General features: G+C 40.3%; 1 protein-coding gene across 1 annotated transcript in view; it reads right to left on the reverse strand.

Moving 5' to 3' along the window:
* Nucleotides 1-841: 841 nt before the first annotated feature.
* The window catches only part of LOC102385662 (protocadherin Fat 3), a 641,364-nt gene continuing 624,946 nt past the window's right edge, over nt 842-17,259 (reverse strand). The window contains 6 exon segments of the mRNA XM_025200838.1: nt 842-2,113; nt 2,763-2,798; nt 4,967-5,026; nt 10,197-10,310; nt 13,084-13,739; nt 14,679-14,832. Coding sequence (XP_025056623.1) covers nt 1,494-2,113; nt 2,763-2,798; nt 4,967-5,026; nt 10,197-10,310; nt 13,084-13,739; nt 14,679-14,832 — 1,640 coding nt within the window. The 3' untranslated portion in view covers nt 842-1,493.

Raw genomic sequence — 17,259 nt, forward strand, 5'->3', positions numbered from 1 at the left:
ATGTAGCCACACAAAAGGCCACTGTGATTTTGGGTTGCATCAATAGAAGCATTAGGTACAAGACACAGGAGGTGATAGTGCATCTCTACTTGGCAGGGGTAGATCTCATCTGGAGTACTGCATGGAGTTGTGGGCTCCACATTTTAAAAAGAGAAATTAGAGAGGGTCTAGAGGCAGACAACAAAGATGATCAAGGGCTTGAAGGGCAAGTCATGTGAGGAAGGGCTGTAGGAGCTAGACATCTTGAGCTTGTGGAAAAGATGCTTAAGAGGGGACATGATAGCACTCTTCAAAAACTTGAAGGGCAGCCATAAAAAAGAAGCAAAGTGCCTTTTCTCTGCTGCTGCAGAGAGAAGGATGTGGAAAATGCCTTGAAGTTGCAGCAAAGTAAATGTAGATTCAATAACCAAAAAAACTTCTTCACTATGATGATAGTTGTGGGAAGTTGTGGACTCTCCATCACTGGAGGTGTTCAAACAGAGGTTGGACAGCCATTGGTTAGGTATGATCTAGGCATAGCTATGCCTACAGCTAAGGTTAAGGACTTCAACTGGGGTTTGCTGATTCTCCTGCTAGGAGCAAAGCTGGAGGTTCCTGCCTAGAGGGTCTTGCCCCTCTGCGCAGAGTCAGACCAATTCCCATATTTGGGCTCAGGAAGGAATTTTACCCCATGGTCACATTGGTATAGACTAAGGGGATTTTTGGGGGGGGTGGCCCTCTTTCCCGGACCTCTTGAGCATAATTTAACAACCTTTTATAGATGCAGGATGTTGGCTGCTGTGTTTCCCCTGCTTTACCTGTGGTAGGTTAGGGTGTTATGTCTATGTTGTGTCAGGGTTAAGGGTACTCATATGTAGAGTTTAGATTATGGTTTATGTGGGATGGTTTGGATAGGGATGATTCAGCCTCAGGAACGGGGTTGGACCAGATGACCTCTGCAGGTCCCTTCCAGTCCCACTTCTTTATGACGTCTATGACTTTTAAATGCTATTTTAACAGCATCAAAAGTGTTTCTGTTTAGGTCTATGTTGTGTCAGGATTGAGGGCAGCCTAAATTATCAATTTCTTCTATTCTTCACCTGACACAAAATGTCATGCAACAATACCTGTTGGAAATATCCTTACCTGTTCACTAATACTATGGGGAGATTATAACACTGTAACACTTTTAATAATACAATACTATGCAAAACTGGGGGAGAAAAGGGAAAGATAACTTAAAAATGAAATTGTGACCCCTCACTCAAAAACTCTGTATATGCTGGATAATAAATACAAGGTACATACTCTCTGGATTGTCCGTAACAATTTTGCGGCATAACTTTTAACACACTAGGTCTCTTTGTATCTGCACATACAGTATCATTTCTGAACAAGTTAATAGTAAGTTATACTGTCTTTCTGCCTTGCCCAATATATATAGATACATCTTTAGCAAAATTTCTTCTCAATATTTATACTGTTAATTGGACCAAATGACGAAAAAGTCTCCTTTACACTTGTGTCTGCTGCTGAGTCTCCACAAATGGAATGTGAATATTGTCCAGGTTGAGTTCCTCCACGCTTTCATAGTCACTCATGGCCACTTCAGAATCATCAAAGCCACAGCTGGCTGAGACATCGGATGAGGAGGCATCCAGAGAGTTGTGCAATGATAAGGGCATCTTACCTGCACTAATGTTTTCTGCTTTCTGACCTGGGACCACAGCAAAAGTACTAAATTCATTCCCAGTCTGAGACCCAGAAGTGTCTGTCTCATTGGGGAACTGATGAGGAGGGAGGTATTGGCTAGGATGGAACTGCGGCCGTCGCCTGCAATCTGGGCTGAGTGTACTGGCCATTGAAACTGGCTGCGACGGTGGAAGGGCTTCATATTGGTCTGGATAATCCTCAGGGAGAGGGGGCGGTAACTGGTCCTGACTTAAAAACTCCTCTTCATGAGGAGGCGGGTAGTCGCTGTCAATGTCATAGCCGCCAAGGTAGTAATCTGTCTCCAGCTCTCTTGTGCTGCCGTGATGAACTGAGCCTCCATCCGTGGTTTCGTAATTGGGCACTTCCTCAATGTCAGATAAGCGAGCGTTTGGCATCCAATCAGAGGTGTCCCAATGATAAGCTGGAACAGGAAACAAACCCACAATGACTCCCTGAGGATAACTTTCTAAGAAAACCAAAAATCTATTGCATGCTCCTTCGTGATTAAAGAGCAAACTCTTATAGTCACAACAAATGTACACTGCAGATGTAATGCGATCAACATGCGTTATAGCTCATTAACACTGGTCAGCCATGCTCTGACCAGAGGGAGGAGAAACAACATCATGTCACAATGCCAACAAAAACATTCAAAGAACAAAACATGACCAGTGTAAGGCATTTCATATAGAAGGATGCTAGCGAGTTATATGAGAAATTACGAGTATAAGAAACCAAAATGCTATACATTTGCAAATTAATATTTTCCACCAGGATTAAAATATACATCCAGCATGCTCACAAGATCCCACCTAATGCCCCCACCTCTCCTTTCAAAAAAGCAAGTATAAAGACACAAAAAGTGAATGACTGAGAGACTGAAAACTTCAGCTGGTCCCTGAAATAAGAACTGGATGGCAAAACTCAGTGCACCGCTCATGCAAAACTTGGACGCAACAACATTTGTAAGTGAGAAGACAGATGAAGCATGTCAACAACAAGGAAGCCAAACCAGTGCCCTCCCCTCCCTGGAAGAGTCCAACAGGCAAAAAGTGTCTCAGAAAAGTCACCTCTGTTGTAGTTCTGTCCTTGATCCATAACAGACACTGTCAGACACAAAGTGGAAAGTAAAAACTGGTAATTCAAAGCTTGTTACCAGGACAGGATTACATGTGAAAATATAAAACTCTTATGGCATGCATACTTCCAAAATACAGCTGGTTCTATGCTGTTTAAGCAGCATTTTTAATTGTTCTATATTTTAATGTGCAAGATAAACTGGACCAGTCAAATATAGGCATAAGTGGATAAATTACAGTGTCATTTGTATCAATAAGTCATATTCCTCTTCTCTCATCATCATAATTATTTGCCATTCTTGAATAGATATGAAATTAAATCAGAGCTAGAATTCTTAGTACAAAGAGCTGTGAGGTTTAAAACTGCAAAGTCCATTTTTCTCATTCACTTTGAAACAGACATATACATATCTGCCATTCTCAGGGCTCCTTCAAACAAATTTACATCCATCAGATACCACAATGATGGGCCTAGCGTAAGGACCTTAATAGAACCAAAACAAATCTATTTAATGCAACTGCCAGCTAAGAAACTGAAGGATCTGTGCCCCACCACTCCATGCCCAAGGGCTGCAAACTGCTCTGCCGTGTCAGCTGCTGGGGAGAAAGGCATTTCAGTGTGGGGAGGTTTTATGTTAAACAGCAGAAGAGAACAAGTTGCTATGTTATCTGAAAGAGATGTTCTAATTCAACCACGAGGTGCTGGGCTACATGCAGGAAACTATGGGGTAACAATTCTGGATTGCATTATTGCAGAATGGCAGAATATATCATCATAATGGTTGTTTAATGGCCTTAAAACCTGTGAATTTATGTTACCCAGCCAGGACTGAGATAAATGGGGTGGGGGACCTTTCAGACTATTTATTATCATTCATTACTGCACAGAACTCTCACTCAACACCAGGCAGGATGTACAGTTTACATGGTGACGGAACCTGATCAGTTAATAGCATGCTAGCCGAAAACTGGTCTCTGATGTGTGCCTGGGGAGGGGGTAAGGGGCTTGCAGGTTGCGAGGACCCTGAACATACAAATATTGTGCACACTCTTTTTGTAACCAGCATTATGCTATCAATCCAGCTGTCTTCAGTCAGTACAAAGACATGGTACCCAGGTCAAGTTACTTTAGGAGCTGTATATTTTCACTCTCTGGTAGAACCTCACTAATTTGCTGACTTGCATAGCCCACACTTCCCACTGACTTGTAGGACAGGCCTGAGGTCTTAAGCATCTGTCCAAGGTGACTGGGGTGCCATGTTGGTGGTTTTCCTTGCTTTCTTTTTTGCAGAGTGAAGTTTATTTGATGAGCTAACACTGGTTACTTAAAGCTTTCTTTTGTTTCTATTTTTTGTTTCTATTTTTTAAATGATACTGCATAATGAGACAACTGTGAAAGACATGTCCTTACAACTCAGGAAATAAGGAAGCAAAAGTATTAGTACATCCCAGTGTACATCCTAGCAATTCAGATGAAATGAACTGCCCTGACAATACACTAACAATACCTCTGTCTTGACAGGCTGGGTAACTGAGGCATTGGGAGGAAAAGTGAAATGCCCAAAATCATCCAGGGGGCCAATGGAAGAGCTGAGATTACAGCTCAGGTGTCCCAAGTCAAATCCAGTGCTCCATTCACATTAATGCCAAAGGGCGATTGTAGGCCTTACCCTGACTGACTGGCACACAATACTGTTGTCATAACACCTGTGATTTCCTGAACAACACATACAGTGGCACTGTGTTATTTTAAGACAAACTAGCCATGTCCTTACCAATCTATAGTCCCCAGTTCCTGAGTAAAAGACACAGCCTCTGTGCAATCACGGGTAGAACAGTCCCCACACATACTCCCTGTTATCTCAGCTTCTTCATGTAGGATCGATGCAGCTATTTGGCTACGTTATGAACTTGATCCTTCTTTCATTCAAGCCAATGAAAAAAATATCCTGTTGACTTGAATAGAGCAGGATCAATCCCTATATACCTTTCATTGGGCTGTATGTCACCTGATGTAGTCCAAATACATCACTCTAGCTCTTATTTTCTCGTGTTTGTTTGTGAGCATGTTCATTTAGAAATAAGTTAATTGCAGTGGGTTTGCTGGTCAGTGTAAATTAGTGAGGTTCTACGGTAAGGTTTCACAAAGAAAAAAGGAAGCAGTGGCAGAATAATAAAGAAAAATAAATAAATACCTTCATTTTCTATAGTGTCAACTACATTGTTGACAAGCTGTATGACAGTCACTATGGAAGCTTGCAGGGGAGGGAGAGCAGAAAATAAAGGGAGGGGAAGGACAGCTTTAGGTTAGTATTTAAAACACACATTTTATGTTACCACAATAAATTCTTTTAAACTGACAGAACTGACATTAAAAAAAAGCTGCCAACTCATTCATGAATTATGTAGTGGTTCACAGGACATTTCATTCCAGATAATCCTCTATGCATTTTTAGAATGGATTGGCAAACGGTGATAAATTCCAAACTACAACTTCCAAAAAGGCATATGCAATGATGGATATCAGCTCATAAATTCAAAGGGGACTGTCCAACTGATTCAATTAACTGAAGCAGTATCTCGTCTACCTGACACTAATCTCTAATTAATTCTTATTTAAAGGCCTCCAGAGACAGTGCTGCATGCTCCAACGGATCATTATCTTTTAGGCAATTGCGTCGATCTGAAAGGGTGTTAAGGCTTCATCTTAATCTATTTTCTAATAGGAGTGTTTTACTTATTTACTGTATACACCATGCAGGATAGCACCTTAGGGACATTCAGCAATGTTTCTATAATTAAAAGGACACAGTCTAGTGGTTTCAGCCCAAATTTTGACCGCAGTTAAACAAAATGCTTTCGCGAATCTCTGGTGGGTTCTACACAAACACTTGTGCCAAAAGACACATTTTCCAGTAAGTAACTGGTCTGGATTCTGGTTGGTAAAAGACTAAAGGGTACTGCAGAGATGGTTGGGATGTAGGGATGAGCTGACTCCAGAACATTCTGGGTTTCAGAGTAGCACCATTAAGATGCTTATCTGAACCTCAGGAAAATAGCACTTGATATCACCTGAGAACAAATCGTTGTAAGAGGTCAGATCACATGGATTAATATCCCGCTTTTCCCCACACTGAGGGGCTACAACCATGGAGTTGAGGCCTGATCCAAAGCCCACAGAAAAGAATGGGAGAGTTCCTACAAAGTACAATGGGTGCTGGATGAGGCCCTTCATCTGTGGGTGATCTTTCCATCCTGAATGACTATGACTCAACTTAATGCTTATGTAAAAATGGAGAAAATGGTCTTGCTACTGAGCCAAAAATAGTCTCTATTATCAAGGTGTTTGAGTCCTTTCATTTTTGCTCACGGATAGGCAGTAAATAGAGGAAATGGAATAATAGCAACAATAAAATATATGCTAACCTTTTTGAGGCTGCCATTAAATTTGGAGCAAAGGACTGGGGGTATATCATGTTAACCAAGGCAACATCCACAACCCTGGCAGTAGGCATTTAAGGTTAATCAAATAAACACATATCTGCAAGCTGTGCTGATGTTACTGATCCATCAGGGATGCAGCCCCATTCTGGCTAATGCATCATGGATTACAGAGAGTAGAGGACTTGTTAGACATTATTTAATTATCTGTTTCCCCAGAAATAGAGAGTTGTCTTTCCAGAGCAGCCCTTCAATGCATTCTTCCATGTGATTATGATTAAAGCAAACCTGTTAAAAAAAAATCTCAGCTTCCCCCTTGCAGTTGACCAGCACAAGATTTGGACCACAGAAGTTGAGACAGAATAAAGGCTTGTCTACTCTACTGCTAATGAAAACAGGCAAAACCTGAAGAAAGACTCATGCTCATACCAGGTACCCATGAGCCACACATAACTAGAGAGTGAAAAACAACGCCCTAAAAATCAGGGACAGCCATGCATCCTCTTGGCAGACAGTGAGTTTGGGGACCCGAGTCAAGTTCTGAGAATGGTCGAAAGAGGCAACTCTGATGGCTTGCAAAGGCTATGCTTTCAGCTTCCTCACACTGATCTGGAGGGAACCATCTCCCCTTCTTACTTAGTGTGTATCATATCCAAGAACAGCTCTAGCTTTTTGGAAGAAACTGAGGGCCTTGGACAGCCTGCTGTCAGGGGCCATTCAATTTAAGTTTCCCTCAGCCCACCCATTCTTATTATTCGCATAGGAAATTGTAACTTGCCTTTAAAGTCAGCTCAAAGCCATTTTGCTGAGAGCAGGCATCTTCTTCCCTTTCAGGTTAATAAGAAATCTTAAGACATTGCATCTCATTTTGATGATAAAAATTAAAACTAATTATTCTGAGCAGGGCACATTGGGATGAACAATTTAAATGCATCAGAAATTATTAAGATAGACATGAGAAAAAAATCGACTTGATTAAAACCATTCACAGGAAACATAAGAGTGGTGAGAAAAACCCACCAAGGCAATGGAAGCCCCAGAGAAGATCCCATTGATGAATGGCTGAGTGAACGGCTACTGCCTACACGTGTAGTAGTGCTTCTGTTGTGAAAAAGCAGGAAAGACTTGTGTTTGGAATAGTATTTTTGCAGGGGGGCTTCAAAGCTCTAGCAAGACAAGCTTGCTTACTTCATGATGCTGAGTAAGTCTCCTGAGTCACTGCAAAATGAAAAATCCTACCTAGTTTTACTAACAATTGTCATGACATGGTGCTCTCTTCAATAATTCCCATCACACAACCTGGGTGTTTTCATTATCCAAACTTAAAAGAAGACACCGAGGGCTGCAGGTAACATCAAGGTCATCCTGCAAAGGAAGAAGTTCAATAACAGTCACCCCTTTCTCCCTCCTTGACGAATGCTTGCTAAACAGTACTGTGGGTTCAGGTTGATTCCTTTATTAACCTTTGAAACACAGGAGCAGGAGGTGGAATAGAATGATGGGGTGAAGAGGCATTTGCTGGCTCAAGCAGGTGATATTCCTTCAACCTTAAATGTATGTATGCATGTGCATGAATATGGCCATGTGGATAACAGAGAGGACCATGCTCAGCAGCAGGAACACAAGACAGAATGCTACATCCAATTTAGTTATAAAAAGAAGATTAAACAGCTTAGGTAAGTGTTTATGAAGGGGATACAGAAAAGGAAGTTCAGGTCTCTAGTTAGGAAGTCTGATGTATGGAGGTATGTTTTTGCCCCTAGGTTGCAGGGTGGTTAGTCTTCCTCATGCTTCTGGGCATCGCTGGTTGCCACATGATGCTGGAAAGGAATTATTTTCCCCTCCTTTTGCAACAGGTGTCAGAGGTTTTCCCTCTTCTTCAGAAGCACTTGACAGGGTGTATTAATGCTCCTGCTGGGATTAAAACTCCAAGGTGATCAGGAAGAAATTTTACCCCATGTTCCATTGGTATGGATTGTTAGGGAGGGGTGGAGGTTGCTTTTCTCCATTGAGGCCCTCTTCCTTGGACCCCTTAGATATATTTTAATGACTTTTGCAGTGGCAGGACACTGATAGCCCTCATCCCCCTATTCTTTCCTCAGTTTAGATAAGACAGATAAGAAACTGCAATGCAAATACTTGTACAGGGTGGTTTGGATAGGAATGATCTTGCCTTTGGCAGTGGGTTGGGCTAGATAACCTCTAGATGCCCCTTCCTGTCCCATTTTTCTGACTCTAAGATTCTGTATGCCTTTGCCAGTTTATGGCTATGTTCATTTTTTGGGTCTCTACACTGAAAAAACTCACAAGAGCCAATCCATGCTGACCTGTGCTAACAACTGTAGGATAACTCACAAGACTTAATAGCTTTCCTGATTTTCTTTGAGGGCATCAGAGACTTGATGACTTTAGACCTTGAACAAGAAGTCTTATCTTTAAAAGCCATATTTTAATACTGCTTCCACAACAACTGCATGGGTACAAAGAGTGCTATCTTGTTCTCTGTAGGAGTTTTGTCATTGAGTTAAATGGAACCAGGTCCACATACCTGAAAGGCTAGTATTTGCACTAATTAAAAATTGGTTGGTAGGAAAAGTGATTTTGTGTGTCAGGATAATATAAGGAAATAAGCAAACAGTCTAAAGAAATAATAATGAAGAGAAGAACCATTTTTTCCATGAAAAAAATCATTCATGGACTTAGAAATAATGTCTGTGCTGCTTGTCAGAGGAAAAAGGCCACAACTGAATCAAAAAGCTGTGAGTGCACTTCACTGTAAGTGCTCTTTCTAATATTTAAGAGTACCTTGGGAAGAGCTACACAAGATGGCTGGGGAATGAATGTCCAGACAGTTCATTAACTAGCTCTTGAAGATTCTGTGTGCAGTTTCTTTGTGATAATCTCGCTGGTGGATATGAATAAGACATCCACAACATCCGTCATTGCTGCCTGGCAGAAGCATCTTGCCTTTTCTCAGACCACTGCTAGTTTGATCTGCCCTTGTAGGTTTCACTCAGCTCGTATATTATTTTGCCCATGTCAAATAAAAAGATTATGATCTAGGGTATGCAGGCAAGCAAAACACTTCCTTGGAGGGGAGGTTTAAGAGAGTGTTATCATTCATCTAGCTGAGATTAGTAGCTTAGACCAAGTCATCAGAAGTTGCTCACTGCTGCGTACTGAAAGGTAATGGGGCTTGGGGGGACTTTGAATGAGACTTTAAAACCCCCACAAAGTTTTTCTTTGAACTGACTCATGAAAAATGAAAAGTCCTGCTCCAAGAAGGAAAAACACTGCTTTTGTAGTCATCAAAATCCTATATCCAAGCTCATGACCATGGTATTTTGGGGAAGTTGCCCTGCCTGGGTCCCAAAATCTTGAAGATTCTTGTAAAGGTGGGTCTTCGGTACAACAGCTTGGAGCACAGAGAGAGGATTTCTATTCCTGGTCCCCAAGTCTCTGCTCAGACTTTACTGGATCTCCTACCACCCTGCCTCTGTAGGTGGACTTTGGATAGATTCCCAAGATGCTTACCACATTCCTTGGTAAGGCTCCCCTCGAATGTAAAATACTCCCTATTTTTATGATGCTTTATTTAAGAACAAATTCAATAAATACACATTTACAGGGGTAGAATGCCCTTTTAAATTTGAATGTAAGAAATATTACATTTACAAAAAATATTTCAATTTAGCACGAGTCATAGTCAAAGAAATATGGTAGATATTAGGAAGAACTTTCTGTTTCTGAGGGCAAGCATCAGAACAGACTGACATCATTGGAAGGTGAGTACAGGTTAGACAAACATTTTCTTGGATGGTTTATACAGGGATGATCCTACACTGAGCATGGGATTGGGCTACGTGAACTCCCGAGAGCCATTCCCTATTTATCTATGGTTCTATGAAGGAACAGTTAAAAAAGTCAGCAACTTTCCCAACAATTACTTGTCCCCAGTATTGTAAAGCTATAATCATTTCTTACCATTATCATCGCCCGAGTCTGACTGGAAGGAGCTGAGAGACTGAACTTCAGAGTTGCTGCCTTTATTACTTCCTGCAAAACAGGTCACTTCTTCAGCTTCATCAATCCCTTTACCTTCATTGATAGCAAAAACAAAGCAAAATGGTACTGTGTAGAAACGTGCATTTATACCACCACACTCATTTAAATGCTACAAATAAGTAGGGTTTTTTTTTTTTTTTTTTTTTTTTTTTTTGCTTTTTCCAGATAAAATAATTTATTGACCCAGGAAATGACTAAATGGTCAACAAGATGGCCAATCAAGATATAAAGATATCAGATGGCTGAAACACTTTACTAGTAGTTAAAAAGTTTTCAAATGGCTGATAACAGCATAAGCCCTGAAGAAGCTGCTGTATTGGATTCTGCACCAAACAAAATTATGATCTACAACTGGTGGTATAAACAGCTCATACAATCACAGTTACACTTATCTCTGCTATTCACCTTCAAGGGACTGAGTCACACTAAAGGGAGATTCAAAGCCCACTGAATTTGATGAGAATCTTTTCATTCACATCCTGGGTCTTTTCAGCAGAGCCTAATTGCTCTGCCCCTAATAAGTAGTAGATTATACCTTGTATTTACAGTGCTTTTCATTGAAGGAGCTTCAAGCACTTAACAATTTCTTCTATTTCCTGCACCGTTCTGAAGGACTAAAAAGAGACAATTGGCTTGGTGGGAGACGTATTGACTCAGTCCTGTAACTTGCACCAAAACATGCACAGTCCAGCCATGTACACATGAGGTCTAAATGACAATTAAGTCAAATTAGCTATGGTTGTTCCAAGGCAAAGTGTAAATTTAAATAATTCACAGGTAATTAATGTAGGGCATTGAGCTTGATTGTCTGTAAAGTCTGGATTTGGTGTGCCCCAAGATGCTCTGGTGCAAATCAAAGCGATTGTCTATTTTTAGCCAAGAATACCTAATTGAACTACACATTATGGTATAAATGCTCTCTCCCTATGCTTAAAGTCACAAAACCATTACATCTTGAGACATATAATTAAACTCACACAAATATATATATACTCAATCATTTATTATTTGGGCCATCATAAAAAGTAACATAGAAATGTTCTGTAATAGGCTTTCATGTCCAGATTCACAGAAGTATTTGGGCACCTAAATCACTACTGATTTAAAAAAAGCGTTAGGTTTCTAAATCCCTTTTTGAATCTGAGTCTGGTATATAAGTATGATAAAACAACCAATGCAGAATTGAATAAAATAGAAAAGTATATTTAGATATGTGTTCTTTCAGTCAACAAAGCTGTATTTAAAGGTAAGAAAGTGACTCCTTTATCTGGGCATGTGATTGTCTGCCACAGAGATAGGAAGTCCAATTTGAACACAACACCTCCAGGTTTGAGAATTACAGTTAAATCAATTTAGAAATGTATTCAGTGAAACTTCTGACCTCAGCTGCAACTTGTGCTGCATAGAGAAATCACAAGGGTTGTAATACAAAGGTAAGCAATGCCTGTGTTGGTCCCTTTCTTCTCAATTCATAATTTCCAGAACAGTGAAACTAGTCAGGTGGAATTAAATGTTACAGAATCAGGCTCCTTTATAAGGGGGAAGGGAGATGGGGGTGGGTGGGGAGGGCGTTACTTAATGTGAACATCTACAGTTTTAAAGAGTATCAGAAAAAAGATTGATATGATTGTTTTGGGGGGAGTGGAGCATAGACAGATGTAGAAGTGATAGCCATCAAAAGATATGGATCCAATACAACTGTTATATTTTCATTATCTTGAAACAATACAAGTTTAGCAAAACTGCTGCACTTTAAACTTGATTTGCTCAGGGTCAAAGTTAAGGTGGTACAGCTAACCTGTATCACTAAAGGAGCACGCAGATGTAAAGGAGCATGCAGATGTAACAGATAAATTCTAGCATGCAGTGCATCACCCCAGATGGCAACTCTCCTTCCCCTTTTAAAGTAGTTAAGAGCTTGTCCATATCCTAAGAAGAACAATAAAGATGATGACAAAAAACACCTGAGACCCATGCTGTAATGCAAACCCTAATTTGCAGGGAACACTGGGCCCTAATATAAGGTTCCCTAAAAATTGGTACATCCTGCTATGATAGCATGGGTCATGTCCCTATGTCTACAATAAATCATACCAGAATGGAAAATGTATCTTGCCATCAGTGAAAAGGGAAGAGGTGCATTGGAAGTCCAAAAGACTTAACAATAATGGTAACAGATGGTATGAAGAGTTTAAAGTTTAATGCCAATGTGAAGGTGACAAACTGAAAATATGAGTCTAGGAGCAGTTCTGACTTGTTTCACAAATATAAGCAAATATTTATCAATCCATTCACGTGCTTGTAGAAGATTGTTTCTTGCAAAAACCTTTTTAAGTGTGTCCCCAATATAGTACTAATTTTCTTTTGGGAGACTGATTGTTCAAGGTATGAGAGAGCTCAGATTTAAGAAATGTATATACAATGTCTCCTAAAATTTACCTTTTCCATAGAAATATGCTTGGACAGAATCATGTAACAAAAGCTTTCAAGCCAATCACCCTATCGAGTCTTTCTGGCCCAGTGGTTCGTCATACTGATATATTAAAGTAGAGCACATGTATACCCAGACTGATCCAAATTACATGCCATCAGAAATAAACTAAATGTAACAAGTGCAAGTGCGTTAATTCTGTTGCTTTAAACAAGCTTCATTAATGGTTCTTCATCAACCTTGTAAAGCATTAACCTGACAGCACAGGCTGGTTCATTCTGCCAACCTTGAGCTGCATTGACAAGAGCTCTTATTGCACGAGACAGAAAAGAAAGGAAACACTACACATCAGGTGCTGTCTACCACACTACTCACTTTCAGTCCCAGCATCCCAGGTACTCTTCCTGATGGAGTCACAATCGGATCGACAGGGAGACACGGCTGGCAGATTGGGAGCCACACTACACACCACCACACCCCGCCTTGCTGTTAATATTCGAGGAGATTCTGGGTGAAAAGTTGTCATCTCCTGATGCTCAACTCCAAGTCCATCAACTATCTTGTCCAAGTTGTTCCGCGAGTCACTCTGGAAGCAAGGCGTGTAGGCCATTGGCCTCACAGGAACTTGAGGCGGCCCAACCTCCTGGTAGATATTCCTACTGTCCCCACTGTTCCTTATGTTTTTGAACTGGATCCCATTGCTCTTGTTGAGCAGGGCAGCAGTAGCTGGGTCCTGCACCAGGGTGATGTTGTTACGTGAATAGTTTTTCCTGAATACTTTTTTGCGGAAAACTATAAACAAGACGATCAACACAAAGATGACAAAAAGGACCACTGATATTCCTATGAGCTCTTCCTTCCCAACATAGGAGTGTCCAGCTTGGATGTTGGGTACCACAACAGGCCTAAGCCCACAATACTGTCCCACGTACCCAGGAGTGCAATTACATAGAAATGAACCAAAAATGTTGACACAGGAGCCACCATTTTCACATTCCTCTCTCTCACATTCATTGATATCTTCTTCACACCTTAAAAGAGCAAGATGTGGATACAGATAATTAGCAAACAACACAGCCCATGATTAATTACTTAAGTTGTCAAGATAGCAGTTTTGTTTTATACACTGTCAACTCTTGACAAACGATCATATTATTATCCAGCCACATTATGACATTTAAAACCTTCCAGAGGTGGAAAATAATTCCACTGCTTTTTATGTAAGTGACAAGAAAATATACAGGAAAGATATTTGTTTAATTCTTCTCTTCAGGAAAAAGCTCCTTTGACCTGATATAAGAGGGCATGTGTTATGTTGGTGCAACTATTACTTTCAGTAAGTAAACCCCCCCCCCCCCCCCCCCCCAAAAAAGATGGAACAACTAAGTGAGGAATCAGGGGCATGGAATGCAGTGGAAGGTGCTTGCTTTTCTGCAGGTGTTTTGGATTCTCCTGTAGCATATTAAACAAAATTATGTGGACTAATAAGTGTAAAGAGTGGGTAATGATGATTTGATAACATTATATAGGACTGGCAACAGGATACATAAATATTAGAGAGGGCAGAAAACTGGAAACTAGAATTTGAAACAAGGAAGAAAACTGGTAAGCAAGGAGGTTAACAAAAAACAGGAGAAGAGATGGGTGATAAAAGCAGAAAGTTGAGGGGCTGATTATAGGGGGGGTTTTCCACAGCATTAACATAGGCTCCTAAATCAGGGGGGCTTGATAATCAGGGTGACCTGATTTTCAAAAACATCACCTTCCACTTGCTTTATGGGATACCCATTTTTAAAACCTTGACCTTGCAGGTTTCTTGGGTGTGTTAACCAGGGCTTTGAGTAAGCCACTTGCATTGGTCATATGGTTTTACGTACCACTGGCTTGGAGTACCATATATCCTGTACAGAAAGCCCTATTATTAAGATAATTCAGACTCTACATTCACGCTCTGGAATAAGCTCACTTACGTTACTCCTGTTAGCCCACTTTTGCAGTTGCAAATGAAGGCATTGCCTATGGGATCACATGACCCTCCATTTCGACATGGATTTGGAAAACAGGCTGTAATTTCCGATTCACAGTTTCTTCCCGTGTATTGAGAGAGGCAATTGCATTGATAACCTGGGGAAACAAAAAATAAATCAGAAGCCTACAAATACATGAAGCATGATTGAGTCTAATTATATCATTAGCTTGCTCGGGTATTAATCTGAGTCAAGGAGGTACATGGGAATTCTAGCATGTGCATGCATCCGGCACTCCCACCTTTGCAGAAGTTTACCTCTTTGTGGTGCATGGACCATGTAAGACACTGACCTCTGAGCTAATGGGACTCAAGAAGCAATGGCACATGTTTTCTGGCTTTGATCATAAGAAAATGGCCTGACCAAAGGACTCCTCATAGGTAAAAATTTATCCTTAGCCACCAGAAATAAACAACCGTTATTTTTAGGTTTTTTAAAAGAAGACATCTTCTTTCACTGAAACATTTTAAACTTCTGGAAAAGAAAGACCATGCACATGGACTGCAGTAGTGGTCTGCATTTCACCTCAGGGTTTCTGCACAGAATAAAGAAATATTTATAGAGCTTTAGAAACAGTTTTCAAATCTGCCACTTCCAAGGATGGCAATGAGGATCAAAAAGCCAGTTACAGAAAGGTAAAGCTGATAATGATACTGAATGTGTCTATAGTAAGTGTCATCTACAGAGCTGTGCATGCTTTGGCAACAAAGACCGAAACAACTAATCCCTGAGGGAAGTGGGAAAGCATTATGACACTCAGTGCTCATGGCAGAACTGGGGCAGCATGTAATTAAGAAACGGATGAATTAGACACTGGTATAAACCAGTACAAGCACACTGCAGGGGAGTGGAGCAGAGTGCAATAGTATGGGTGTGAGATCAGAGTCTTGCTCCCAAGTTTCTTGCACTGTCTTATACTGAAAAGCTGTGGCTGAATCAGAACCAGAACCCACGAGTTTCTGAAGCCTGTCATAATCCCCTGCTCCATCTGCCAGGTCACACTCCTTCCATTCAATCCTATTACTACTCTCTCCTATTGTTACACTCCGTGATGCCATTAATAATTCAGAAACATTTTGATTAATCAGGTCACCCAACAGTCTACTGGCTGTGCTTTACTTTACACTGTGAACTAGGCCTTCAAATTTGGGTCCCTTTTTCTCAGATAGGTAGGGAGTAAGAGGTGTTGTGAAGTCAGCGACTTTAGATCTGAAGGTGAAAAGGATTCTTTAACTAGAGAAATTAAACAAGAAAAAGCTTTGGCACACCTGGAAATCACTTTAGCTGAAGTTTTCCAGCTAGGACGCAGCAGATCTGGGTGCCCTAAGGAAGCAAGTGTGAAAATCCCCAGCCAGGTTTCAAATGTAGCTGTTGTGTTAGCATTTCAGAATAATCCAAATAGGCTACAAATGATTAAGTAGCAGTTTAAGCTACCTTTATGGATTTAATACTGGGTGAAAACTGAACCAATTTAGGACCAAGTTGGACAAAAAAAAAAAATGGATATAGTTGAACTAGCCTTCCTACTATCATCTTACATTGCTTGAATTCTGAATTATGAGATAGGTATCATGAGGGGAAAACAACTGACATATGGAGAGTGCTGGTGGTGGACTTGAGACAAACTCAATTCATTATGGATGGGGTGGATGTGTTGAAGCATGTGTTGAACGAGCTCATTTCACTCAGTTCAATCAGTGTCCTAGTTCAGTTCGCAGATGGGAACAATGCCTTTGAGAAAATGCTTGAAGCCAGACTGATTTTTAACATAAAGGAGATGAACTAGGTGCTCAGATTAACACAGTGATTGTCAACCTTATAACAAATTTGGAGATAGAAACATTAGAGTTTTCAGGGTACCAGAACTACAAGCATAAAAAATACAGTTTTATGCAATTCTTGAAGGCCTTATAGAGCAGACTTATTTTTTCTAACTATCAGTTAAATGGAAATATTTATTTTAAGAACTTACCAAAAATGCAGAGTTGTTGGATGCTGTCCTAGGCCTATTAGAAAACTCTAACTATTACAAAACAGATTTTTGTTGTCTGTGTTACAGTGACTATACAGCATTGGTAAGGACAGATCCCACTCCCCATACTATGCATACTGCATTCAGACACTCTATGGCCATTAAGAAATGTAGACACAATTGAGAGCCTAAAGGATGCAGAAGTGACAAAGATTTATTGTATGTGAGAAAATGATTTGATCTGAAAATAGTGTGGAAAGGTCACTGCATGAACACAAGGCTATTTCAGTGTTCCATTGTGTGACTGAACAGTGACATCTATCGTCCAAAAATCTAATACACTTTTATATGAAGCAGTATGATTTTTCTGTATATGAATTAATCAAAATATTCAATTCAAATACAGAATATTTTATCCAGAAAGATATATTATTGCATAATAAATTATCTGCTATGTTTTAAATAAATTCCTAAGCAACTGTAAACAGAAATAGTTTCATAGTTTCATAGTTTCTAGGGTCGGAAGGGACCTGGGCAGATCATCTAGTCCGA

This window comes from Alligator sinensis, unplaced genomic scaffold (genome assembly GCF_000455745.1).
Source record: "Alligator sinensis unplaced genomic scaffold, ASM45574v1 scaffold602_1, whole genome shotgun sequence".
Taxonomy (NCBI): Eukaryota; Metazoa; Chordata; order Crocodylia; family Alligatoridae; genus Alligator; species Alligator sinensis.